This window comes from Sus scrofa, chromosome 2 (assembly GCF_054392235.1).
Source record: "Sus scrofa isolate SSC_HxYL_T2T_F1_AM1 chromosome 2, Sscrofa_HxYL_maternal_Yorkshire_Landrace_v2.0, whole genome shotgun sequence".
Lineage (NCBI taxonomy): Eukaryota > Metazoa > Chordata > Mammalia > Artiodactyla > Suidae > Sus > Sus scrofa.
This window is the reverse complement of record NC_139384.1, coordinates 78,707,256-78,734,699: the sequence shown is the minus strand read 5'-3', so window position 1 is coordinate 78,734,699 and position 27,444 is coordinate 78,707,256. Positions and strand designations below refer to the sequence as shown.

The window sequence follows — 27,444 nt, the reverse complement described above, 5'->3', positions numbered from 1 at the left end:
GAAACCTATAGGATAATAAGGTGTGTCTCGATGAATTTATTTGTGGCTGCTTATCCATATGCACTTTTGTTACATACAAAACATTATTTCCAGATTTGACTGGTTTGGATTTGACTGGTTTAACAAGAGTTTGCCCACCAGAAACTAGATCGACTTATTTTATTACTGTCACATTTTAACATAGTATACTTTCATAGGTGAAAAAGTCACATTGATTGTGTTCTAGACACAGTTATTTTTAGTGAAATTGCACAATGTTGACTACTTTGGGAACTTTGGAATGTCCACTCAGAGAAGGCCCAAGCCTGGGTGTTGGGCATTAAATCCCCACACTTTATCTTCCTGGCTGTGTGAACTTAGGCAGGACAATTGATCTCCGTGTACCTCAGTTAACATGAAGGTTCAAAGGGTACCTCCTGCCTAGAGCTGTGGTGAAGATTCTATGAGGTAATGTCAGGGAAGTGCTTAAGAGTGTGCCTGTTGCTGTTACCTAGGTGATAGCCATTGGTGGGTTTTGTTGTTGTTAAAAGAGAGGCAAGTATGTTGTTGTCTAGAGACCTTAAGTGTTGAAAAGCCAAGGCCACTCTGGTAGGAGCTTGGCACAGGGATAAATATCTTACAATATCCCTGAGGGGCCGCAGTCAGAGGCAAGCCTCAGGAGCTGCTCCTGGCCATGTAGAAGTGAACCTGGAAGTGCAACCCCCAAGCTTCTCTTTTCTGTCCATCTCTCCCCTCACCAGGGGTGGTGGGAGAGGCAGAAACACTCAGGGGAATGGGCGGGTGTGTGCCCTCTTAGGGTCTTGGATGACTACTCTGCTCAGCCCTGCCAGCTACTCTCTGTAAAGGTGGAACCGGAGAGGCAGCACTTCCAGGCATCCACCAGGCTGGGCGAGATCTGGGAAGGACCGTATAGATTATCAGAAAGCAAGCTGCCACCCTAAGGAGAGTGTGTGATAGTCAACTAGTTAGCAACTCCCTTATATTAATTAATTAATTAATTAATTAAATAATTAATTTGGCTGTCCTGTGATATCTGGAGCTCCAGGGCCAGGGATAAGATCTGAGCTGTTGTTGCAAACTGTGCTGCAGCTCAACCCACTGTACGGGGCTGGGGCTTGTGCCATAGCAGCGGTCTCCTCTTCCTTATTTTATATTCCTTTAAATGCATACCTTACTCTCTCTTTCATTTCCAAGACAACCTTTTTATGTAGTTTATATTTGCCAGTTAGATTTCCTTAATACTCTTCAATCCACTCTACTTGTGTTTATCTAGAGCCTCTTCATATATCAAGTGCTTCCATGGCACCAGCCAATGTGAAGGGATATTGTTCAGTACTCATTTTTTTGGACCTCATCTGGGGCATATGGAAATTCCTGGGCCAGGCTTGGAACCCACCCCATAGCAGTGACACAAGCTACAGCAGCCACAATGCCAGAATCTTAACCCACTGCTCAATAAGGGAACTCCTTTTCGTCCTCCTTGTGAAGGTCCTTTGAAGAAACCCAAACTATTAACCACTGTGCTGTTCTTCAGAAAGGACCTCTCGGCCTCCATGACCTTGTGGACACAAGAAATTCATGAAATCTCCAAAGACTTTTCAAGGGCAGAGCATCCCAGAAAGGTGGTTCTTGGGTCTGGTTCCTGTAGGAATTAAACCTTCTCTGGGGGACAGGTTGTCATTTAAAAGCCAAACCAAAGAAAGAAGAGTTTCTTCTGGGAGGAAGGAAATTCATCTCCCTCCAAGGCTGCTTGCTGAAAATTGTCCATCTTGGCTGAAAATCTTCCACTCTCTCATGTCTGTGCCCCAAAGGAGTGGCATTGTTTGTAGGATGGAAAGACAATGGAAAAGTTTATTTAATGAGCACCTCTGGGAATCCACCCCTTGAGATGCTGGCAACTTGAGACATGTGCCCAATGCCCCTTTCCTATAATTCTCTGAGCCCAGCCAAGTGCAAACAGAACTGGGCTTTCCAAGGACAGACCCCGGAAAACAGAAGGCTGCAGGGATACCTTTTGGAAAGAAGGTTCCAGGAAGGGTTGGGGTAGTAAGAGAGAAGAGAGGGGAGAAAGGGGGAACCGGGCTTATCCTCTAGAACAGTGATATGTGAAGTCCCATATTCATTTATTCCATGACACTGAAGTCCCTGTACTTTGAAGGCGCTTTCGTTTCTGTGGAAACAAGTCTTTTCCAGCTCTTGCGGTTTCCTTCTCTTTCTTCTTGGAATCTAGAGATTCTCTCCAATAATTTTTGTGCTGGGTCTCCACTTCTGCCCTACTAACCCACAATTGCAGGCTCCTGTTGGATTGCCTGTGTCCAACCGCTTATTCATCAAGTAGTCAGTGGAGATTGAATATGCACAAGGTATGGTCGGATTTATTACTCATGTGATTGGATTATTCCACTCAGCTGGTTGGTTTGTTTTGGTCAAACTCGTGACATGGAGAAGTTCGTAGGCTGAGGATGGCACCTGAGCCACAGCAGTAACCAAAGCCACAACAGTGACAAAGGCAGATCTTTTACCTGCCGAGCCATCCGGGAACTCGTGTTGTATTCTGCACCTAGTTTGCAGTACTGTTAGCACTTCATGGTTTTGTACTGATGGCTGTTGTCTCACTTGAGTGTCCACAATATCAGCTACCAATAATGTAACTCTTTCTGATACTCTGTACTCAGACAGTCCCTTTTCTCATTGAACCAATCTCCTTAAATATTCAGGAGACTATTGAGATATTGAAGTTAGACTAGCCTGCCTTACCCTCTTCATAAATTTAAGGCACATGTTTTAAGGATGTGATATACAATATCCAGGGGGACACAGTTGTTAACAAAGCATTTTGTATTAGATTAAGAAATTGTCCTTGGTTTCCTGCCTTAGTGAGAGGCTCTCTCCTGGCTCCTAACTGTCAGTACTGACACTCACGTTTCCTCAAATGCAGTTTCCAGTGTGATTTCAGCTATGTTTTCTCTTCATCTGCCTATTTTGGTGATGAATTCTGTGAAGTTCCTAGTATTGATCCAGCTCTTCATTCTTAGACTAGGTATTACTTGTTTAGGATATATTATTTTCTTAAAAGAGATTTGAATGCATTTTATATAATACAAATATTTCATTTTGTTTCAGTATTCAAGCATGTGATGACCTTGAAATTTTCCTTTTTGTGTTATTCTTTATCCCTTTGGTTCTAATATATTTTTTTTTTGTTTTTTTGTATGCACTTGAGGCATACAGAAGGGATGATGGGCCAGGTATCGAACCCACACCACAGCTGCACCCCAAGCCATGGAAGTGACAATGCTGTATCCTCAAACCACTGAGCCACATGGGATCTCCTGGTCTCAGTCTTTATTACATGTCTATCATTTGCAGGAGTTGAGCACCTGCTATGTGCCAGGCAGCATGTAAGTCCCTGGAAAGATGCTGATGAGCACAAACCATCACAACTTCAGACCCACAAATAAATACAGAATTACCAACATGAGAGAACATCAAGAATAGCACAGGAAGGTGTTCCTATGGCATAGGAGCTTAAGGATTTGACATTGTCACTGCAGCGGCTCAGGTTGCTGTAGTGACACGTGTTTGATCCCTGACCCTAGAACTTCCACATGAAGAGAGTGCATCCAAAAAGAGAGAGAGAATGAGAAAATATATTTTTTCACAAAGTACAATCCACCTACACCACTTCCAGTGGAATAAGAATAAAATGTTAAAGAAAAAGAATATACAGGAAGCTCCACTTGTGGACTTCACCCTCTGTCCTCCTGAACCTCACCCTCTGTTCTCCATCTCACTGGCTTCTCAACTATCTTCAACCACCCACCCTTACCAATCTCACCATCCCACAGGGCAAGTGTGAACTCTGTTCTTGCAGCCCAACATGCTTGTCCTTCCCCTATCTCCTCTGATTTACAATCACCCATTTTTCCTCTCACAGTTCAATATTCATATTTCAGAGAGCCCTCTCCCACACACCTTCTCAGAGCCAATTATCCCTCAATGTTTTTTTTTTCTCTCTTTTCATTCTCTCAGCATTGCTAATGCCAAATGTTTTTCTACTATGGAGAATGTACACATTTATTTTCATCTGAAATTGGCCTTTCAATTTTAGGGTGGTTTGATCTATAGGATCTTGGAAAGCTTTTTAATCAAAGCTTTCTCTTATTTGGTAGTGAACACCTCTGATTTTTACTGCAATACATTTTTACTTCTGAGCATGAACAAATGAGATCACATTCTCATACACTTTGATTTTATATTGAAAGTTTTGTGATTTGTTTCCACTTCTTATCTATGAGTTTATATGCTTTCCCTCCTCTTGGAAGAATGCACCTGGCAGGTGGTACCTGAAAGCAAGGCCCATAAGGATCGTCACTAAGAAGAAGTGCTACACAGCAGTCCAAAGAAGTAACAGGCATGTTGTGTTTATAATTGAAATCCAACTTTTTTTTTGTTTGTTTGTTATTGTTTTTTGTCTTTTCTAGGGCTTTTCTGTTGGCATAAGGCAGTTCCCAGGCTAGGGGTCGAATTGGAGCTGTTGCTGCTGCCCTATGCCAAAGCCACAGCAATGCCAGAACTGAGCCACATCTGCGACCTACATCACAACTCACAGCATTGCCGGATCCTTATCCCACTAAGCAAGGCCAGGAATCGAACCCACAACCTCATGGTTGCTAGCCGGATTTGTTAACCGATGAGCCATTACGGGAACTCCTGGAATTCCATCTTTGATGGCTGTCCTTGTTTAAGGGGAATGATGAGTACAGAGAGAGAATTTGTTTGACAGATTTATTCATTTGAACAAGCTCCCATTGATGAAGTGTCTGTTGTATGTGTCAGAAGAATCACACTAGAAAAATTATATCATCCCATTTAACTCACTCATTAGTCTTATAGTCTATGGAATGTTACTCCCACAGTAGAGGTGAGGCATCTGCCCCTGAGAAAGATTAAATAACTTTGTCTTGAGGTCACACAGATGGAAGCTGGTGGACCAAAATTCTATTTGAGGAAGCCTGACTCAAGATCCCATTTTCTTGTTTTTCTTTCTGAACCCGTGCCACAGCACTCATAATGACAAATACTTAACTGCTGGGCTACCAGGGGACTTCTAAGATCCCATGTTCTAAATCACAAGTCTGTACTAACAGTGGGAGATTTAAGTATCAACAATAATTATCTTAAAACCGATTAATAATCATACTAATAATAGCTATCATGTATTGAGATCTAACCATGACAAAGGGATTTTCATACCTCACAAAGGATATAATGAGAGCACCCACAATGGCAATTAGATGCTGTGGTTAATCACTGAGAACTATGTCTTGTCACTTATGATGGAGCATGATAATGAGAGAAAAAAGAATCTATACATATATGTGTAACTGGGTCACTATGCTGTACAGTAGGAAGAAAAATTGTATTGGGGCAATACCAATAATAAAAAAATCAATTTTAGAATTAAAAAAAAGGTAAGTGAGAGTTAACTGTGACATCAAATCAGGTCATAGACTTGAGGTTGTTGGAACTGAAAATCCATGACTTAATCACCATGAAATGACTTCTTTGAACAAGGGATGTGTGGAGATATTGAAGAAAAGGAATTAAATGTCTTCAATCATTTTGGAAGGGTGTTATCTGAGAAGAAATTTGTTTATGTTCATCAATTCGAACAGGAGAATTTGAACCTGTCGCGTGGGCAACAGAGAGAGAGAGATTTCTTCTTAATTAATGTCTGAATAATTACACACATTTAAAATGGAAATGGGCTACCCCTTGAATGAGAGAATCACTGGCAATGGAAGGACAAATGGGGGGTGCTAGTTGTCCATGAAAAGTGGAACGAAAAGGTGGTGACTATCTCAGGTGCCAGTTGGCTGTTCACTGAAAGTTGCTTTTGCCTCCTTCCCCAGCAGGCACACCAGCTACATGGAAGCAGGAAACCACACAGGAGTATCAAAACTGTTCCTCCTCCTGGGTCTCTCAGAGGATCCAGAACTGCAGCCCCTCCTCTTTGGGCTGTTCTTATCCATATACCTGGTCACCGTGCTTGGGAACCTGCTCATCATCCTGGCTGTCAGTTCAGACTCCCGCCTCCACACCCCCATGTACTTCTTCCTCTCCAACCTGTCCTTTGTTGACATCTGTTTTGTCTCTACCACTGTCCCGAAGATGCTAGTGAACATCGAGGCACAGAGTAAAGACATCTCCTACATAGGATGCCTCACTCAGGTGTATTTTTTTATGGTTTTTGCTGGAATGGATGATTTCCTCCTGACCGTGATGGCCTATGACCGTTTTGTGGCCATCTGCCACCCCCTGCACTATGTGGTCATCATGAATGCCCACCTCTGTGTCCTCCTGGTTCTGATGTGTTGGTTCATCCTATTCTGGGCTGCCCTTATTCATCTTCTACTGTTGACGCAGCTGACATTCTGTGTAGGTACTGAAATCCCACATTTCTTCTGTGAACTGGCTCAGATTCTCAAGGTGGCCTGCTCAGACACCTTCATCAATGAGGTCTGTTTGTATGTGGCCACTGCCCTGCTGTGTATGCTTCCTCTCACTGGGGTCCTCTTTTCTTACTATCAGATTGTCTCCACCTTAATGAAAATGGCATCCACTGAGGGCAAGTACAAAGCCTTTTCCACCTGTGGGTCTCACCTCTCTGTGGTCACCTTATTCTATGGGACGAGTCTAGGGGTCTACTTCACCTCTGCTGTGACCCATTCTCCCCATAGAATCTCCATTGCCTCAGTGATGTACACCGTGGTCACCCCCATGCTGAACCCCTTCATCTACAGCCTGAGGAACAAGGATGTGAAGGGGGCCCTGGGCAGGCTCCTTAGCTGAGTCCCTTGCTAGTGATGGGCCACTGGTCTCAGAACTAAGTGAAGATGGTGGGCTCCAAAGGCAAATGATGCAAAGTTCAATATCTTGTTTCTTTTCTCCCCTCAAAACCTGCTTGACTTCTTTTTGTAAAGCATGTGTGACTTAACATGTCTTTGTTTTTGGATTGGTGTTTCTCAAACAGCCCTCTCAGCAATTCCCTTTTGACATTTCTCCTTTATATCTTGTCCATATATTCCATGTTTCTTCAGCATTTTGCAGTCATTCTCATGGACTGATTGACTGAGTGTGTTTTCTTCCCTGTGTTCACTCCTCCTCTCTCCCACCCATGTTCCTTGCTCCTTCCTATAAAGTGCTTGAAGATGCATCCTTTGTTCAGTATCAGCTTCTGAAGGAACCAAACCTATTACAGGCAAGGGTTTCCTGTCTTGGCCAGCAGGTTAAGACCCAAGGATGATGGTTCCATCCCTGCCTTGATCATTGTGATAAGGATGCAGCATTGAGTGAACTGTAGTTTAAGTTGCAGATCTGGCATTGCTGTGACTGTGGTGTAGGCTGGCCGTTGCAGCTCTTTATTTGACCCATATGTTGGAAACTTCCATATGCCATGGGTGCTGCCCAAAAAAGCCAAAAAAAAAAAAAAAAAAAAAGGTGGGAATCTAGTTTTGGGAGCCAGCTTTTTCAAGTGATTGATAGCCATATATTGTGTCAGAAAACTCTCAAACACTGCTTCATTGTCTTTTTTTTTTTTTGTCCTTTTAAGGCTGCACCTGTGGCATATGGAATTTCCCAGGCTAGGGATTGAATTGGAGCTGTAGATGCCAGCGTACATTGTAGCTGTAACAATGGTGGGATCCAAGAGGCCTCTGTGACCTATACCTCATCTCAGGTCAATGCCAGATCAGGAACACACTAAGCGAGGCCTAGGATCAAACACATATCCTTATGGATCCTATTTGGGTCAATGAATGCTGAGCCATAATGGGAACTGCACACTGCTTCATTCATTGCCTTCCTTCTTCCCCTTCCTCTTTCCTTTTCTTGTTGCATTGGACATTTATTTCTCATCAGGGCCATTTTCAGATGTGCTCCAAGATTCTCAAACATCTAATAATGGATATAATAAATGAATAAAACATTTTCTCACATGGTTTATTTTAGGGAAGGGAATGTTCTGGAGGTGCCACCAGGAGTGGTAGTTACACACTTGTGGAATGTACTCAGAAGTAGTTCAACTTATGAGAAGACTATTGATAGAATTGAGTTTGCAGTGAAGGATGGGGTGGCTGAATCTCTCAACATTTCCCCTACTTCCCCTGGGATCCCTTCCCCATGTCCATTGCAATCCAGCCTGACTGCCTCTGTCAGCACCAGGTGGAGCCGACCTTTTGCATGCTTGATGGCAAATCTGACTGTGAATTATGCCCCACCAGGGACAGCTCTTGATGGAGAGTCATGGGGGATACCATCTTCTTCACCCTTTGGTCGTGTGTTAATTCTGACCTGTTACACTTGAAACATGATGGAAGAAAGTAATAGAATAAGAATATATATATGTATGACTGGACCAATGTGCTTAGAAGTTACAAGTGAACCTATTTACAAAACAGATTTTTTGACCTTTGGATGTTGTGCCATTTCCCAGAATTTCCCTGCAGGATGAAATCTCTGCTCACTCATGTGGGGGATGACTTAAGGTAAGCTTGATTGGATGTACTCTCTTCCCTGTATCACTTCTCCTCACTCTAACCCAATAAAGTCTTGCACATGAATCCTTGGCTGGGCATCTGCTTCTGTTGAACCAAAGCTAAGACAGGTGATAAAGACCATGAAGAGAAAACAATACCATGAATGGTACCAAGGACTTCTCGGGCAAAAACAAGCAAACACAGAAACAAACAAGCATTGGGTATATATAAAGATCTCCAAATTCCTGCAAAATCATAACTTGTTAGGTAGGAATAACATATTCAGTGTGGCTTTAACTCAACTTCATTCCACTAAGATTAATCCATAATGTATTTATCATCTGCTTCATACAAACACAATTGGGGACCAAAGAGGTAAAGGTGATTGCAGTAAACAGTGGCCACCATAAAAATATTGGTGTGTAATAAAGAATGTTGATAAAAACGGAGCTTGGGCTTATCAGACACAACCTAGAATAGATATACAAGGAGATCCCGCTGAATAGCATTGAGAACTATGTCTAGATACTCATGTTGCAACAGAAGAAATGGTGGGGGGAAAACTGTAATTGTAATGTATACATGTAAGGATAACCTGACCCCCTTGCTGTACAGTGGGAAAATAAAATAAAATAAAATAAAAAAATAAAAAATAAAAAAAAAAAATAAAATAAAATAAAAATTAAAAAAAAAAAGATAAAATCATACTTATTTCCTACTTAGTATCTGATTAAGTGAACAATTCCTATTTCCTAAAGATACAATGTAATATTTTGGAGGTTAGATGTTAGAACATTTCAAATTGAAGAGATTCCAACATTTCTTATGAAACTAAAATATTATAATTTCCTTATATGAATGAAAGCAAATATTTTAAAAACTAAATGTTTATGAAGGAATTTTTGGCACAGTGTACACAGAAGGATTTTTTAAAAAATATCAGTTCAATAAAATCTATACTTCAAAAAAAAAAAAACGATACAGGTTTTCCAACACTCCTTGGATAATTCTAGAAAAAACTTTTTAAAATTTATTAATAGATTTCTTGAGGGATAATTTATATACCATGAAATTCTGCCATTGAGATGATAAATTCCATTGTTTTGGTTAGTGTAGAGTTATTCAATGATCATCACGTTCCCGTTCTAGAACATTTTTTATCACCCTAGGGAGTTCCTTTGTGCCCATTTGCAGTTAGCATCTGTATCATATCTCATGATATCACTTAGCGTGGAATTTAAAAAAATGGTAGAGGAGTTCTCTCGTGGTGCAGCAGGTTGAGGATCTCACATTGTCACTGCAGCCGCTCGGGTCACTGCTGTGGTGCAGGTTCACTCCCTGGCCCAGAAACTTCCACATGCCAAGTGTGCAGCCCCCCACCCTGAGAAGTTACAAGTGAACCAATTTACAAAACAGATTTAAACACACAGAACATTGAGTAGATTTCCCTTTGCCCTTCCCAAACCCCCAATCCATCCCTCCTTTCTCATCCTTCCCCTTTGGTAACCATACATTTGTTTTCAAGGTCTGTGCTTCTGTGTCTGTTTTGTAAACAAATTCACTTGTATCACTTTTTAAATTCCACCTATATGATAGCATATGATATTTGTCTTTCTCTGTCTGAGTCCCTTCACTTAGTATGGTAGATACAAACTGTTACACTTTTTTTTTGGTCTTTTGCCATTTCTTGGGCTGCTCCCATGGCATATGGAGGTTCCCAGGCTAGGGGTGGAATTGGAGCTGTAGCTGCCAGCCTACACCAGAGTCACAGCAACTTAGGATCTGAGCCGTATCTGCAACCTACACCACAGCTCAGGGCAATGCTGGATGTTTAACCTGCTGAGCAAGGGCAGGACCCACAACCTCATGGTTCCTAGTTGGATTCATTAACCACTGTGCCATGACGGGAACACCACAAAACACATTTAAACACACAGAACATTGAGTAGAATTCCCTTTGCCCTTCCCAAACCCCCAATCCATCCCTTCTTTCTCATCCTTCCCCTTTGGTAACCATACATTTGTTTTCAAGATCTGTGAGTCTGTGTCTTTTTTGTAAATAATTTCATTTGGATCACTTTTTAAATTCCACCTATATGGTAGCATATGATATTTGTCTTTCTCTGTCTGAGTCCCTTCACTTAGTATGATAATTTCTAGGTTGTGATTTTTTTAATTGAAGTATAGTTGATTTAGAGTGTTGTCAATTTCTGCTACACAGCACATTGGTCCAGTCATACATATATATATTCTTATTCTATTACTTTCTTCCATCATGTTCTACCCAAAGAGAGTGCATATATTTCCCTGTGCTATACAGTAGGACCTCAATGCTTATCCATTTCAAGTGTAACAGTTTGTATCTACCAGCCCCAAACTCCCCATCCATCACACTCCTGCCCCCTTTCCCCTTGGCAATCACAATCTGTTCTCTATGTCTGTGAGTCTGTTTCTGTTTTTCAATACGACACATTTCCACTCAAGAGAAGTTATGGGAGTTCTCTGGTGGCTCAGCCAGGATCCAGTGTTGTCACTTGTGTGATCTGGGTCATGTTTGTGGCACTGGTTTGATCCCTGGCCCAAGAACTTCTGCATGCCAGGAGTGTCACCAAAAAAATTAAAGAAAAATAAATGAAGAAGAAAAAGCATGTATACATGAGCTCACACCCACAGACATGCTTTGCATTTTATTTTAAAGGCTTTGCCATCCTGTTTCCCCTTCTTCTCTCTGTAGCCCACGTACTTCCTCATAAGGAGCATCCTATTTTTCCCTCATCTGGAGGATCCCACCAGGCAGGCAGCATCTGAAATACGGAGCCATAGGCATCATCCCTAACAGCATCCACTTGTCTGTGACAACTGCCCTGCTGGGTGTGTTTCCCCTCACTGGAATCTTTTTCTCTTACTTTCAAATTGTCTCCTCTTTAGTGAGAATGTCCTCTATGAGGGAAAATAGGAAGCCTTTTCCACCTGTGAGCCTCACCCCTCTGTGGTCTCCTGGTACTTTGGGACAAGCCTGGCAGTCTACCTCAGTTGTGATGTGATCCGTTCTCCCCGGAGAAGCTCCATGGCCTCAGTGATGTTTACCATAGTCATCCCCATGTGGAACCCCTTTATCTACAGCCTGAGGAACAAGGATGTGAAGAGGGCCCTGGGCAGGCTCCTCAGTTGAGGAGCCCCTTGTGCGTCATGGGCCACTGGCCTCAGAACTAAGTGGCATTGTGATGCCCAAGGGAGAATGTTGCGCATTTAAATGTCCTAAGTCTTTTGTGATACTAAAGGCCAGGCTTCAGTTCTTGTCTTCTCAAAGCACCGATGCCTTTCCTTTTATTTGTTTTTCTATTAGTTTGTCCTCAACCATCTCCTCAGTAATTCCTGTTTAATTTTCTTTCTTATTTGCAGACCATAAAGGTCTATCTGGGGCAATATATTTTTTTACTGCCATTCTGTCAATTATCAACACTATATTTGCAGCAGTTATGTCAAGTGTGGCATGGTTTTCCCCCAAATACCCTCTGAAATGTTGATATTATTCGCCTTAGTTTGGTTGTATGTCTTACTCTCGATGAGATGGAATAAAATCATACTACAGTCATAAACAAATGCTTCAAATATGAAGATTCTTCAGATCCCACTGTGGAGCAGTGGGTTAAGAATCCAACTTCAGCAGCTCAGGTTGCTGCAGAGGCATGGGTTTGACCCTCAGCCTGGTGCCATGGGTTATGGATCTGGCTTGCTGCAGTTGCAGCTGGGATGCAATCCCTGGCCTGGGAACATCCATATGCTGTGGGTGCAGCAAAAAAAATAAAAAGAAAAGCAAAGAAAAGAGAGAGAGAGAATGTTCTTCTTGTTTTATGTGTATGCTCTGGTATCTTGACAAAATTTTTTTTCTTTTTTCTTTTCAGGGCTGTACTTGTGGCATGTAGAAGTTCACAGTCCAGGGGTTGAATTGGAGCTGCAACTGCTGGCCTATGACACAGCCACAGCAAAGCCAGATCCAAGCCCCATCTGCGACCTATGCTGAAGCTTTCAGCAATGTTGGTTTCTTAACCCACTTAATGAGGCTGGGGATTGAACCCCCATCCTTATGGTTACTACTCAGTTTCCTTATCTGCTGAACCACAATTGGTATTCCTGACAACATTTTTCAAAAGTATTTTCTCTCCTTTACATTTTTCAAAAAGATTGAGATTGGGATGGACCCTAGGCAGGAACACTGACATTCAGCCCACATTCCTGTTTGTCATTATACTTCTCCTGACAAAGCATTAGCTTTATCTTTTCAGACTGGCCACCCCCACATGGGAAGAGACATGGAAGTCAGCAGCTGTCAATGCTCCCACCTGTTGGCTTTACTACCAAAGAGCAACTGGAGGTATTTTAGCTGCTGAGGTGTTTAAAAAATCTCAGAAAAGGATTCTTGTGTGGAGCAAGAAGATACAAGGAGCCGAGGAAGGGAGCTTGCCTAAATGGTGCAATTCTGAGGGCAGGCTGCTAATCAGGAAAAGGCCTGTGTGAACAGTCAATTCTGAGGGCAGTTTCCTAAATAAGTGGATGCCTGCCTGTATGGCACAATTCCAAGGACAGGCCCCAGAAGACACTAAGGCTCACCCGCTGACATAGGTGGAAAACTAAATTTCCCAGATAATAATTTTCATTTTGTGTTGCTGAGTGGGTATTGTTCCATGGATTACTTAGTCTTTTCTGTTATTCACTTGTTATTAATTTTTCCTCAGTCTTTCCTGATTATTTGCTTATTATTCTCATTTTCCTGTGGTGATTTGTGATTTAACAAAGTTACAGCAATAATATAATAAGAATTTCATCCTAAAGGACTTTCCCCTATTTAAATCCAACTTAATTTAAACATAGCATTTATCTACTAACTAGGTATACAGTAAACTTTAGAGTTAGGATTTTAATGAGGTTCATAGAAATTAGACATATATTATTCATGACCAAAAGACACCTAGCTATGAGTTATGGAAGCTTTTAAGTGATAGCTAGTTAAGTTGGTTTATGTTTTCTTACACTATCTCCCTGCCATAACACTTTAAAGATAAGCACTAGTCTAAAAACAAGATCTGTTGTGTCTGTGACCTCTTCAACTTGTGGAGACTTACTGACTATGGGATGATTTGTACTGAGTCTCCTCCTTTCCACATGATGTATTATACCTAATTGCCCTTAAATTGTACCCACTAAATTTAGTTAAGACAGAGATCTTAGAACATGATGTATAGCTGCTGTACCACGTAAAAGTTAACCCATGTAATTTTAACACTATGATGTAATCTGTAGTTAGAAACTGTCTATATAATCAACCACTTATGCCAATAAAATTTGAGCAGTCCAGCACGCTGAAAGAAGAGACAAAGAGGCTGTTTCCATATGTACATTCACTGATGTGTGTCCCTCTCCTATCAGGAAAAAGTGTACACTCTCTGGCCACCAGAGCTGGCCTCTGGCAGATTCTGATTTGTACAATCATGAGGTCTTTCCCCCTGGGACCAATGAACTGTGGTCAAGAGACAATGTGACTGGCAGCCTATTCAGAATCACATTCATTTATTCAACTTATCAAACCTATTTTTACTGAGGATTTACCATGTGCCTGTGTTTGATTTAGGCTCACCCACTGCAGGGTAAAGAGGATGAGGAGTCTGGGGAGGGCAGTTTGTCCCAATAAAATGGATGGTCTTTGTACAACTCACTGAGAAATTAACTTTGTTTTTTTTTGGTTTTTAAGTCTGCACCCATGGCATATGGAGATTCCCAGGCTAGGGGTGGAATTGGAGCTACTGCTGCTGCCCAATGCCACAGCCACAGCCACAGCAAACATCTGTGATATACACCACAGCTCAGGACAATGCCAGATCCTTAGCCCACTGGGGAAGGCCAGGTATTGAGCCCAGAACCTCATGGTTCCTAGTCAGATTATTTTCCACTACACCACGATGGGAACTCCAAGAAAGTTACTTTTGTGAGGATAGTGAATGGCTTAGGTGAGTAGTATCTGGGGAAGAGTGTGCCCCAATCAGAAGGTAAGGTTAATACAAAGACTCTGAGGTGGGTGGTTGCCCTTGGGGTGGAATGTAGCTGGAGCAGAGAGTGAGGGGAGCACAGGAGAAGAGGAAGACAGGTATTGGGCTGGTCACGTGAGGCTTTGCCTGTCACTGAAGGGCTTTTGCTTTCATTTATTCTGAGTGACCTGGGGAGTCATTGCAGAGACTTGAGCAGAAACGTTACATGTCTTACCTTAGCATTTTTATTTTCTTTTTTGGTTAGAATTGCTGCATTTGGGATTTCCCAGGCAAGGACCTGAATCAGAATAATAGTTGTGACTTATGCTATAGCTATAGCAATGCTGGATCCTTAACCCACTGTGCCAGAGCAGGACCTCCTGCCTGATTTTAAGAAATGATTCTGGCTTCCTGGTTCAATAGCTATTGGAGGGTGTGAGGAAGCCTGTGAGTTGGGCTTTATTTTGAAGCCAGAGCCAAGTGGAATCTTTATCAGTCAGCATATGGGTGTGAGAGAAAGTGATGAGCCAAAATGTCTCCAGGGTTTGAGGCCTGAACAACTGAACTATTGGACTTTCATCTATTGAGACAGGGAATGTGGTGGTTGGAGCACATTATATAAGTCCAGGTATTGAAATGCCAAAAAGGAGATAGTCTAACTTGAATATTTATAGGGTTCCACTTAGCTGAATAACTAGATTCGTCAAATTCATAGAGACAGAAAGGGGACTAGAGAGTCCTAGATTCTGGGGGTAGAGGGTCAGGGGTGTTAATGTTTCTTGTATGTGAATACATTTCAATCTAAAATGGGACTGGAAGGGAACCCTCCTGCACTGTTGGTGGGAATGTAAACTGGTATAGCCACTATAGAGAACAGTTTGGAGATACCTTAGAAATCTATACATAGAACTTCCATATGACCTTAGAAATCTATACATAGAACTTCCATATGACCCCGCAATCCAACTCTTGGGCATCAATCCGGACAAAACTCTACTTAAAAGAGACACATGCACCCGCATGTATATTGCAGCCCTATTCACAATAGCCAGGACATGGAAACAACCCAAATGTCCATCGACAGATGATTGGATTCAGAAGATGTGGTATATATACGCAATGGAATACTACTCAGCCATAAAAAATAATGACATAATGCCATTTGTAGCAACATGGATGGAACTAGAGAATCTCATCCTGAGTGAAATGAGCCAGAAAGACAAAGACAAATACCATATGTTCTCACTTATAACTGGAATCTAATATCCAGCACTAATGAACATCTCCTCAGAAAAGAAAATCATGGACTTGGAGAAGAGACTTGTGGTTGCCTGATGGGAGAGGGAGGGAGTGGGAGGGATTGGGAGCTTGGGCTTATCAGACACAACTTAGAATAGATTTACAAGGAGATCCTGCTGAGTAGCATTGAGAACTATGTCTAGATACTCATGTTGCAACAGAACAAAGGGTGGGGAAAAACTGTAATTGTAATGTATACATGTAAGGATAACTTGATCCCTTTGCTGTACAGTGGGAAAAAAAAATAAATAAAATGGGGCTGGAGACATATATACAATGGAATACAACTCAGCCATAAAAAAGGAGGAAATAATGCCCATTTGCAGCAGCATGGATCCAACTAGAGATTCTCACACTAAATAAGTCAGAAAGAGAAAGACAAATACTATATGATATCAGTTGTGTGTGGACTCTAAAATATGGTAAAAATGAATTTACCTACAAAACAGAGACAGACTCACAGACCTAGAGAACAGACTTGATTGCCAAGGGGAAGGGGGCAGGGAGTGTGATGACCAGAAGTTTGGGGTTAGTGGGTGCAAAATGATTATATTTGCAATCGGTAAACCACAAGGGTCTATTGTATAGCACAGGGAATTACATCCAATCTCCTGGGATAGACCATGTGGAAAATAATAAAATATATACATATATACATACACACACACACACACACACACACACATATGTATGACTGGGTCACTTTGCTGTACAGCAGAAATTGGCACAACATCATACATTAACTATATCTTAATAAAAAATGTTTAAAATCCAAAATCAAGTCTAAAAATTCACATTGTTAATTCTATCTCAGAAAAATTTTTCTGAGATGCTTTATTTACAATGCCAACTTTTCCAAGTCACTAAACTAAAGTAAACTGACAATAAACTAGGCAGAAATTGCTTTACATAAAGAGGCAAAGCCCAATATGCCACTTCCTATAGAGAACCCACAGTTCAATTTTATTCAGAGCAAAGAAAAGAGAAACTTTAGATCATACTAGAAGAAACTCAGCCATAGGTTTGGAATCTGTACTGAAACTACACATGCAATGAGAACAATATTCCACTTATTTAAAAAATATCCAGAGTGAGAACATTTTTATCCATTTAGAATCAGCCTACTTTGTGTCATCTGAAAATCCTCATTGGATGTTGTGACTTATTTATGAGATAGGGCCTGGTCCTATCAGGTTCAGTTGTTCAACCAGAAGGACCCCAAGCCTGGTCTTTGTGGTTGAAGCACTGTTCTGATGCAGTGACTTCCTGTGGTGTTGAAAGATGTCACCTGGATACATTTTCCCCTTCCCCCTCTAGGAGTTCCTTTCTGCAGCCTGTTCAAAGACCTGCTATGAAGGGCTTCTTCCAGATGCTTTCCGGTCTAGGAATTATGTGTCAAAAGTTATGCCTACCACTCCCTATGGTTATCTTTTTCATGGATCATCATCCTGATCCCTTGAACCCCTATAGATCTTCACATAGTATGAGAATTATCTGTAGCCATTTTTTTCAGTTAACTACTCTCATTAGATTAGACCCCATAACCTTCATATGCCTCGGATGCCACCCTAGGAAGAACAAACAAAAAAAATAGACACACACACACACAAAAACCCCTAAAAAACCAAAAAACCTCTCCATTTCCTAGATCATTATTAAAAAATAAAATGAAATAAAATAAAATATTCACATTTTTTGCTGTAAAATTCAAGAAAGAATATAGAGTACTATAGTCAGTATGCACATCCCCCCTTAGAAATAACCAATAGGAACACTAAAAATATACTTGCTTCCAGTCATTATATTTACTTATGTATTGATGAAAATTACATGGGTTGTGTGTGTGTGTGTAGTATGTCCAAAATGTGCATCATTTTTTTTTTTTGTCTTCTTAGGGAAACACCTGCGGAGTTTGGAAGTTCCCAGGCTAGAACTCAAATTAGAGTTGTAGCTGCAGGTCCATACCACAGCCACAGCAACGCCATATCCAAGCATCATCTGGGACCTACAGCACCATTCAAGCCAATGTCAGATCCTTAACCTACTGAACAACGACATCGTCCCTAGGAGAGAACTGCCAAGATGAAAAGCACAATTACTGTCTCCAAACTTCCCACGTGGGAATAGAATTGTCAGTCATAGCTTCCAGTTTTATTATGCTTCTTTCTTTTCCAAGGGCCAATGCTGTTTAGAAATAGAGTCACACTAGGAACATGTATTTATTTATTTATTTATTTATTTATTTTTATTTTATTTTCCCACTGTACAGCAAGGGGGTCAGGTTATCCTTACATGTATACATTACAATTACAGTTTTCCCCCACTATTTCTTCTGTTGCAACATGAGTATATAGCCATAGTTCTCAATGCTATTCAGCGGGATCTCCTTGTAAATCTACTCTAGGTTGTGTCTGATAAGCCCAAGCTCCCGATCCCTCCCACTCCCTCCCCCTCCCATCAGGCAACCACAAGTCTCTTCTCCAAGTCCATGATTTTCTCTTCTGAGGAGATGTTCATTTGTGCTGGATATTAGATTCCAGTTATAAGTGAGAACATACGGTATTTGTCTTTGTCTTTCTGGCTCATTTCACTCAGGATGAGATTCTCTAGTTCCATCCATTTGTTCCAAATGGCATTATGTCATCCTTTTTTATGGCTGAGTAGTATTCCATTGTGTATATATACCACCTCTTCCGAATCCAATCATCTGTCGATGGACATTTGGATTGTTTCCATGTCCTGGCTATTGTGAATAGTGCTGCAATGAACATGCGGGAGCATGTGTCTCTTTTAAGTAGAGTTTTGTCCGGATAGATGCCCAAGAGTGGGATTGCAGGGTCATATGGAAGTTCTATGTATAGATTTCTAAGGTATCTCCAAACTGTTCTCCATAGTGGCTGTACCAGTTGACATTCCCACCAACCGTGCAGGAGGGTTCCCTTTTCTCCACAGCCCCTCCAGCACTTGTTATTTGTGGATTTATGAATGATGGCCATTCTGACTGGTGTGAGGTGGTATCTCATGGTAGTTTTGATTTGCATTTCTCTTATAATCAGCGATGTTGAGCATTTTTTCATGTGTTTGCTGGCCATCTGTGTATCTTCTTTGGAGAAATGTCTATTCAGGTCTTTTGCCCATTTTTCCATTGATTGATTGGTTTTTTTGCTGTTGAGTTGTATAAGTTGTTTATATATTCTAGAGATTAAGCCCTTGTCAGTTGCATCATTTGAAACTGTTTTCTCCCATTCTGTAAGTTGTCTTTTTGTTTTCTTTTGGGTTTCCTTTGCTGTGCAAAAGCTTTTCAGTTTGATGAGGTCCCATGGGTTTATGTTTGCTCTAATTTCTATTGCTTTGGGAGACTGACCTGAGAAAATATTCATAATGTTGATGTCAGAGAGTGTTTTGCCTAGGTTTTCTTCTAGGAGATTGGTGGTGTCCTGTCGTATATTTAAGTCTTTCAGCCATTTGGAGTTTATTTTTGTGCATGGTGTGAGGGTGTGTTCTAGCTTCATTGCTTTGCATGCAGCTGTCCAGGTTTCCCAGCAATGCTTGCTGAATAGACTTTCCTTTTCCCATTTTATGTTCTTGCCTCCCTTGTCAAAGATTAATTGACCATAGGTGTCAGGGTTTATGTCCAGGTTCTCTATTCTGTTCCAATGGTGTGTCCGTTTTGATACCAGTACCACACTGTTTTGATGACCGTGGCTTTGTAGTATTTCTTGAAGTCTGGGAGAGTTCTGCCTCCTGCTTGGTTTTTGTTTCTCAGGATTGCTTTGGCGATTCTGGGTCTTTTGTGGTTCCATATAAATGTTTGGATTGTTTGTTCTAGTTCTGTGAACAATGTCCTGGGTAATTGGATAGGGATTGCATTGAATCTGTAGATTGCTTTGGGTAGTATGGCCATTTTCACAATATTGATTTTCCCAATCCAGGAACATGGAATGTCTTTCCATTTCTTTACATCTTCTTTGATTTCTTTGATTAAGGTTTTATAGTTCTCGGCATATAGGTCCTTTACCTCTTTGGTCAGGTGTATTCCGAGGTATTTGATTTTGTGAGGTGCAATTTTGAAAGGTATCGTATTTTTGTATTCCTTTTCTAATGTTTCATTGCTGGTATACAGAAATGCAACTGACTTCTGAATGTTAATCTTATATCCTGCCACTTTGCTGAATTTATTCATCAGTTCAAGTAGTTTTGGGGTTTAGTCCTTCGGGTTTTCTAGGTATAGTATCATGTCATCTGCATACAGTGACAGTTTGATCTCTTCTCTTCCTATTTGGATGCCTTTTATTTCTTTTGTTTGTCTAATTGCTGTGGCTAAGACTTCCAAAACGATGTTGAAGAGCAGTGGTGAGAGTGGGCATCCCTGTCTTGTTCCAGATTGGAGTGAGAAGGCTTTCAGTTTTTCCCCATTGAGGATTATATTTGCTGTGGGTTTCTCATAAATGGCTTTGATTATATTCAGGAATGTTCCCTCTATACCCACTTTGGCGAGGGTCTTGATCATGAATGGATGTTGGACTTTGTCAAATGCTTTTTCTGCGTCTATTGAGATGATCATATGATTTTTGACTTTTTTTTTGTTAATGTGGTGTATGATGCTGATTGATTTGCGTATGTTGAACCATCCTTGTGAACCTGGGATGAGCCCAACCTGGTCATGGTGTATAATTCTTTTGGTATGTTGTTGGATTCGGTTGGCTAAGATTTTGTTGAGAATTTTTGCATCTATATTCATCAATGATATTTGCCGATAGTTTTCTTTTTTGGTGGTATCTCTGTCTGGTTTTGGAATGAGGGTGATGGTGGCCTCATAGAAAGTCTTTGGGAGTATTCCTTCTTCTTCAACCTTTTGAAAGAGTTTAAGGAGGATGGGCACCAGTTCATCTTTATATGTTTGATAGAATTCACCTGTGAAGCCATCTGGTCCTGGACTTTTATTTGTAGGGAGTGATTTTATGACCTCTTCAATTTCATTTCTAGTGATCGGTCTGTTCAGTTGGTCTGTTTCTGCTTGATTCAGTTTTGGCAGGCTGTAAGATTCTAGGAAATTGTCCATTTCTTCCAGATTGTCAAACTTGTTGCCATATAGTTGTTCATAGTATTCTCCTATGGTTTTTTGTATTTCTGCTGTATCCGTTGTGATTTCTCCTTTTTCATTTCTAATTTTGGTTATTTGGGTTCTTTCTCTCCTCTTTGTAGTGAGTCTGGCCAGGGGTTTGTCAATTTTGTTCACCTTTTCAAAGAACCAGCTCTTGGTTTTATTCATTTTCTCTCTTGTTTTTTGAGTCTCTATTTTATTGATTTCTTCCTTGATCTTTATAATTTCCTTCCTTCTGCTGACTTTAGGCCTTTTTTGTTCTTCTTTTTCTAATTCGTTTAGGTGGAGGGTTAAGTTGTCAATTTGGGATCTTTCTTCTTTTGTGAGAAAGGCCTGGATTGCTATAAATTTCCCTCTGAGCACTGCTTTCGCAGCATCCCATAGATTTTGAGAGGTTGTGTCTTCATTATCATTTGTTTCAAGGTAGTTTTTAATTTCCTTCTTGATTTCCTCATTGACCCATTGGTTTTTTAGTAGCATGTTGTTTAGTCTGCATGGAGTAGGTTTTTTCTCTTTGCTTTTCCCGTGGTTGATTTCCAATTTCATGGCATTGTGGTCAGAGAAGATACTTGAGACAATTTCTATGCTCCTAAATTTATTGAGATTCGCTTTATGTCCCAATATGTGGTCGATTCTTGAGAATGTTCCATGAGCATTTGAGAAGAATGTGTATTCTGATTTTTTTGGATGTAGTGTCCTGAAGATATCAATGAAGTCTAACTTTTCCATTGTTTCCTTTAGGATCTCTGTTGCTTTATTGTTTTTCTGTTTAGAGGATCTGTCCATTGATGTGAGGGGGGCATTTAGGTCTCCTAGTATGATTGTATTCTCATCCAGATCTCCCTTTATGTCTGTTAATATTTGATGTATGTATCTGGGTGCTCCTATGTTTGGGGCATATATGTTGATGATAGTAAAATCCTCTCCTTGGATGGATCCCTTAATCATTAAGTAGTGTCCTTCTTTGTCTTTCTTTATGTCTTTTGTTTTAAAGTCTATTTTGTCTGATATGAGCGTTGCGACACCTGCTTTTCTGTCATGTCTAATGGCATGAAATACTTTTCCCCAGCCTTTCACTTTCAATCTATATGTATCTTTTGTCCTAAGGTGAGTTTCTTGCAGGCAGCATATTGAAGGTTTTTGCCTTTTTATCCGCTCAGCCACTCTGTGTCTTTTGATTGGGGCATTCAGCCCATTGACATTTAAGGTGATAATTGATAGATGATTATTTATTGCCATTTGATCCTCGTGTTCCAGTTGATTCTATGGTTCTCCATTCTTCCTTTTTTTTTTTTTTGGTTGGTTGGTCTCCTGTTATTATCTGCTTGAGTGTATTTTTTTTTTCATTTTTTGCGAATGCAATATTTGGTTTTGGCTTGTGGTTGCCCTGTTTTTTAAGTATGCTAACTCCTTCCCATAATTGTGTGTTTTAGCCTGATGGTCCTGTAAGTTCAAACACTTCATTATTATATTAAAATTAAGAAGAGAGACATACATGTAAACAAAAAGGGTTATTTACCTCCTAACATCCCTTGCCCACATTTTATGGTTTTGATGACTCTTTTATTTTTTTCTTTTTAATTTTATTTTGTTTGAAGCATGTTCATGATTAAATCTGTATGCTGGCTTATTTGAGTGACTGCTCTCTGATTGCGGTTTCCTCAGTCCTAGATCTTCCTCTTCTTCTTTTTTTTTTCTTTTCTTTTTTCTTCCCTTTCCTTCCTTTCTTTTTGGTTTAGAGAAGCCCTTTCAATATTTCCTTTAACCTGGGTTTTGTGTTGCTGTATTCTTTAAGTTTTTGTTTGTTGGGAAAAATTTTTATTTCCCCTTCTATTTTAAATGATATTCTTGCTGGATAAAGTATTCTAGGTTGCATATTTTTTCCTTTTAGCACTTTAAATATCTCTTGCCATTCCCTCCTGGCCTGTAGCGTTTCTGTAGAGAAATCAGCTGATATTCTTATGGGGGTTCCCTTGTAGGTAACATTCTGGTTTTCTCTTGCTGCCTTGAGGATCCTCTCTTTATCACTAACTTTTGCCATTTTTATTATGATGTGTCTTGGTGTGGGTCTGTTTGGGTTCAGTTTGTTTGGGGCCCTCTGTGCTTCTTGTATCTTGAATCCAGTATCCTTTAGATTTGGGAAGTTTCCAGCGATAATTTCTTCAAATATATTTTCCATTCCCTTATCTTTTTCTACTCCTTCTGGAATTCCTATTATGCATAGATTGGCCTGCTTTATATTATCCCATAGGTCTCTTATATTGCTTTCCAGTTTTTTGATTCGGTTTTCTGTCTGCTGACCTGATTGGGGTGATTTCCATTATTCTAGCTTCCATATCACTGATTCGTTCTTCTGCATTATTCATTCTGGTTTTTACTGCCCCTAGTTCAGTTTGCATCTCTGCAAATGAATGTTTTAGTTTTTCTTGGCTCCTCCTTATATTTTCTAGCTCCTTTCTGAGGGTATCTGCATTACTGTTCATATCTTCTCTGAATTCCTTCAGTATTTTCAGTATTTCTCTTTTGAATTCCAGGTCTGTCTGACTGCAGAGGTCTGTTTCATTGTTGACTGTTTTAGGTGAGTTCTCCTGTTGGTTTGACTGGGGGTGGTTTCTCAGCTTCTTCATCTTGCTTGTTGTCTTCTTTCTCCTGAGGGAGTTGTACTCTCCGTTATCGGGCAGTGTTTGCCTTGTCACTGCTGTGGAATATTTCCTGAGGGCTGTCGTTGTTGGTCAATCTTTTTTGAGGCAGTGTGGCTTTTCTGGAGTGTTGATGGGGCTAACAGTGTTTCTTTGAAGCAAAGGAGGACTTCCTGAGGGCAGACAGGACTGGGAGGTCCACACCACGATGGTAGCAGATTTCACTTGGTTCTCAGCACCCCCTGGGGGCTTGGGAGGTTAGCAGGGCCCTTGGAGACCCAAGAGGCTCCTCCCCAGGGCAGCCCGATTCAGAAAGACCGTCTGAGATCTTTTCCCGATTCGGCCAGGCTTGTTGCAGCTTTTCTGGGCTGCAGGGGGTCCTGCCTGGAGCTGGCAGTCCTATGCAGCTGGTCCACTAGGTCTTAGCACCCCCTGTGGGCTTGGGCAGTGAGCAAGGCCCTTGGAGACCCAGGAGGCTCCTCCCAGGGGCAGCCCGTCTCAGTACAACCATCAGAGAATTAGGCCGATCTATTCACGTCATGGCTAGGCTTGTTCTAGCTTTTCTGGGCTGCAGGTCTTTTCTCGGGGGCTGGTGGTGTTTGGTGCTGCTCTGTGGAAGTGTAGCCCCTCCAAAGGGCAAGCAGGCCTGTGCAGGGAGAGCCCCTGCGGTGGTAGGCTTCAGGCAATTATTGAGGCCAGCCCTCCTGGATGGCAGGCAGCCCCAGGTTCCACGAGAGCGTAGGGGGTGGCGGGGGTTGGGGGAGGGAATGCACTGGGAAGCACAGCTTTCTGCTGGCTAGCGGGCCTGTAAGCTTGCTGTGGCGTGGGGGGTATTCTATGGGGACCCACCCCTTCTTCTCTCCCCTCCCCAGCACGGGCGCAGACCAGGCTCTTCTCCCAGGTTCCCTCTGAGGCAGCTTTCCACTTCTCTGCCCCTAGAGTATTGCTCCCTTCCTCTGCAACGGCTTTGTTTTCTAGTCTCCCAGGCAGTCTCTGCCCCGTCAAATGGTTTCTAGACCTCCCAAGCAGTTTCCGCTCTTCCCCGCCCCCCTAGCCCGGGGACTAATCTCTGGAGCCGAGGTCTCGGTGCCCAGCCCCCACCCAGGCGTCCCCCGGCCCCCTCTCGGGGACCAACCTTCAGAGGCGAGGTCTCGGTGCCCAGCCCCCACCCAGGCGTCCCTCGGCCCTTTCCCGGGGACTAACCTCTGGAGCCGAGGATTCGGTGCCCAGCCCCCATCCAGGCATCTCAATTTTTGGTGACTGTGCCCGTAGTTCAGATGGTCCGTTGGGTTCTTGATCGGTTTTTCCGTACTCCGACTTACTGCTACACTCTTCTCTGCATCTGGGGATTCCTCTGGTTCATTTGATCTTTCGCCCGGTAGGTGACTTTCCAGGGTGCGGGATCCCTTTCTCCTCCGCAGTTCCCTTTAGGGAGCGCCTGTCCCGCTGGGATTCACCTTCTCTCACTCTCCTCTTTTCTCCCGTTCTGCCCAATAATGTCACGAACTTCTTGCCATTATTGGAGTTTAGGTTCCTCTGCCAGAGATTGGTTGCTGTTCTGTGCGAGTCATTTCTTCTGTAGATGTGCTTTTTTTGTTGTGTTTGTGGGAGAGGGCGAGCGTGTCCCCCTACTCCTCCGCCATCTTGTCCTCTCTCAGAACATGTATTTAATTAGGCACTTTGAGGATTCAACCCTGGAGGTCCTCAAAAGAATAAATGTTCCATGTTTGTCCCTGTGCTCCCAGCACACTGACCCAAGATCAAGAATATTTTCACCTTGCTGACCCCTGGTCTGTTTGGATCTCAAATCAACTTTCTTTCTGGAGATCTCTCACCATCCATACTCCACTCCATCAGCTCAACCAGGGTTTCTTCCCTGCTGTCATCTGGGTGATCCATTTGGGTTAGTAAGTGCTTTCAGAAAGAGGATGTGTATTCATGCTCATGGAAGAGGCTTTTGTGAGCAGCAAACAAACTCCAGGTAAAGGGACGTGAATAGTGGCTAAGAAGTTCTAGAAAAAACCCTGAAGATTTTTTGTCTTTTTAGGCCCTTCTGCATATGGGAATTCCCAGGTTAGGGGTCAAACTAGTTGTCACCACAGGCCTATGCCACAGCTACAGCAATGCGGGATCCGAGCTGTGTCTGCAACCTACAAGACAGCTCAATGCAATGCCAGATCCTTAACCCACTAAACAAGGCCAGGGATCAAACCTGCGTCCCCATGGATGTTAGTCATATTTGTTTCCGCTGAGGCACGATGGGAACTCCCTCATTTTTCATTTTTGTACTATATTTGACTGCTCTTTATGTTATTGACATATAGTATCACAAAATTAATGCCTAGAAAAGTTTTACCATGCTCAGAAGTGTTTGGCAAGGCCTTGTGCCACCCCCAAGAGTTTCATTACTCTCCTAATATTTTCATTTAAATAAATGTATTTTATTTATTATCAGAATGAATTTTGATACTTCATATTTTTTTCTGGAAAATCATCTTTCTTTGATATTTTAAGCAAATATATTTTACAAATATTTTCAAAAAATATCTTCTGTGATCATCTCTTTTAATTTTTCTTATTTTCTCTCCACCTGGTTTTGTATCCCAAATATCTTTCATTTGTTATGCTTGAACTCTCTGTTTTGCTTAGTCATTTTACTTTGAACATCTTCAAAACAATTGACAGTTTCTGTGAATGTCTATGAAAGCTTTCTAAATTTGAAAATTTAGGGCCAAGTGAAGGAAGTGCAAAAATTGTAAAAGGAATTCCTAGCATAACAAAAATCATTTCCATCAAATAATAAACTTTAGGGAAGATGTATTAAAGATAGGAATAGGTGATGGGATTTGGGGAAGCTTTGGGGATATGCCATCCTGCTGAAATAGCATGGTTTTGGTTGCTGATGAATCTTGATTTCTCATGTTTATTTTTTATGTTTTTATTTCAAAAGTTTTCCTTTGAAAGGCATATGGAAGTTCCTGTGCTAGGGGTCGAATCAAAGCTGCAGCTGCCCAACTACACCACAGCCACAGAAATGCCGATCGGAGCCAAATCTTGTGACCTACACTGCAGCTTGGGGAAATGCTGGATCCTTAACCCACTGAGTGAGCCAGGGATTGAACCCTCATTGTCCTGGACACTAGGTTGGGTTCTCATCCTGCTGAACCAGGAGGAGATTTCTCAGTTTAGAATTGGATTTGCCAGGAGTTGCCCTTGTGGTGCAGTAGTCACCAACTCGACTTATGCCCAGTGAGGAAGTGGCTTCAATCCCTGGCCTCACTCAGTGGGTTCAAGATCTAGTGTTGCAGTGAGCTGCAGTGTAGGTCACAGACAACGCTCAGATCTGGTGTTGCTGTGGCTGTGGTATAGGCCAGCAGCTGCAGGTCTGATTTGACTCCTGGCCTGGGAACTTCCTTATGCCACAGGTGTGGCCTTACATTATTTTTTGTTTTTGATTTGTGGTCAATCTGACTAATTAAGATGTATAAAAGAGTAAGCTTGGATTAATCAATACAAACAGTTTCTTGTTTTAAAGAATTCATTGATGTATTGTTTTAGTTTCAATATTTATGCCAGATTCTTTCATTGGATTTATGAATTCATTGATTTATGGGTTTAGTAACAACATTTATGCCAGATTCTTTTATTATATTTAGTTGTCATTTGTTCCAACTTTTAAAACTTTTAAACTCTTCTAATTTCATGTGCTTGTTATAAAAAATAATGCAAAATGATGATGGAAATCTTAGAAAATGCAGAATACATCACATGGAAGGAATCATATAGGATAACATTTTATATCTTCATACATTTACTTTTGGCCACCTATCCATGTGCAC

The 27,444-nt window shown here is 41.4% G+C and overlaps 1 protein-coding gene across 1 annotated transcript; it reads left to right on the top strand.

Annotated features, from left to right (window-relative positions):
• The first annotated feature begins 5,874 nt into the window (after positions 1–5,874).
• On the top strand, positions 5,875–6,855 carry LOC100514822 (olfactory receptor 7D4-like). The gene has a single exon (XM_003123239.2). It carries the CDS (start codon positions 5,932–5,934, stop codon positions 6,853–6,855), a length of 924 nt encoding a protein of 307 aa, XP_003123287.1. The 5' UTR covers positions 5,875–5,931.
• Positions 6,856–27,444: the final 20,589 nt, after the last annotated feature.

Bases quoted from the DNA above. Each gene is read 5' to 3' on its own strand.
- LOC100514822 (XM_003123239.2), top strand. From the start codon at position 5,932: ATGGAAGCAGGAAACCACACAGGAGTATCAAAACTGTTCCTCCTCCTG.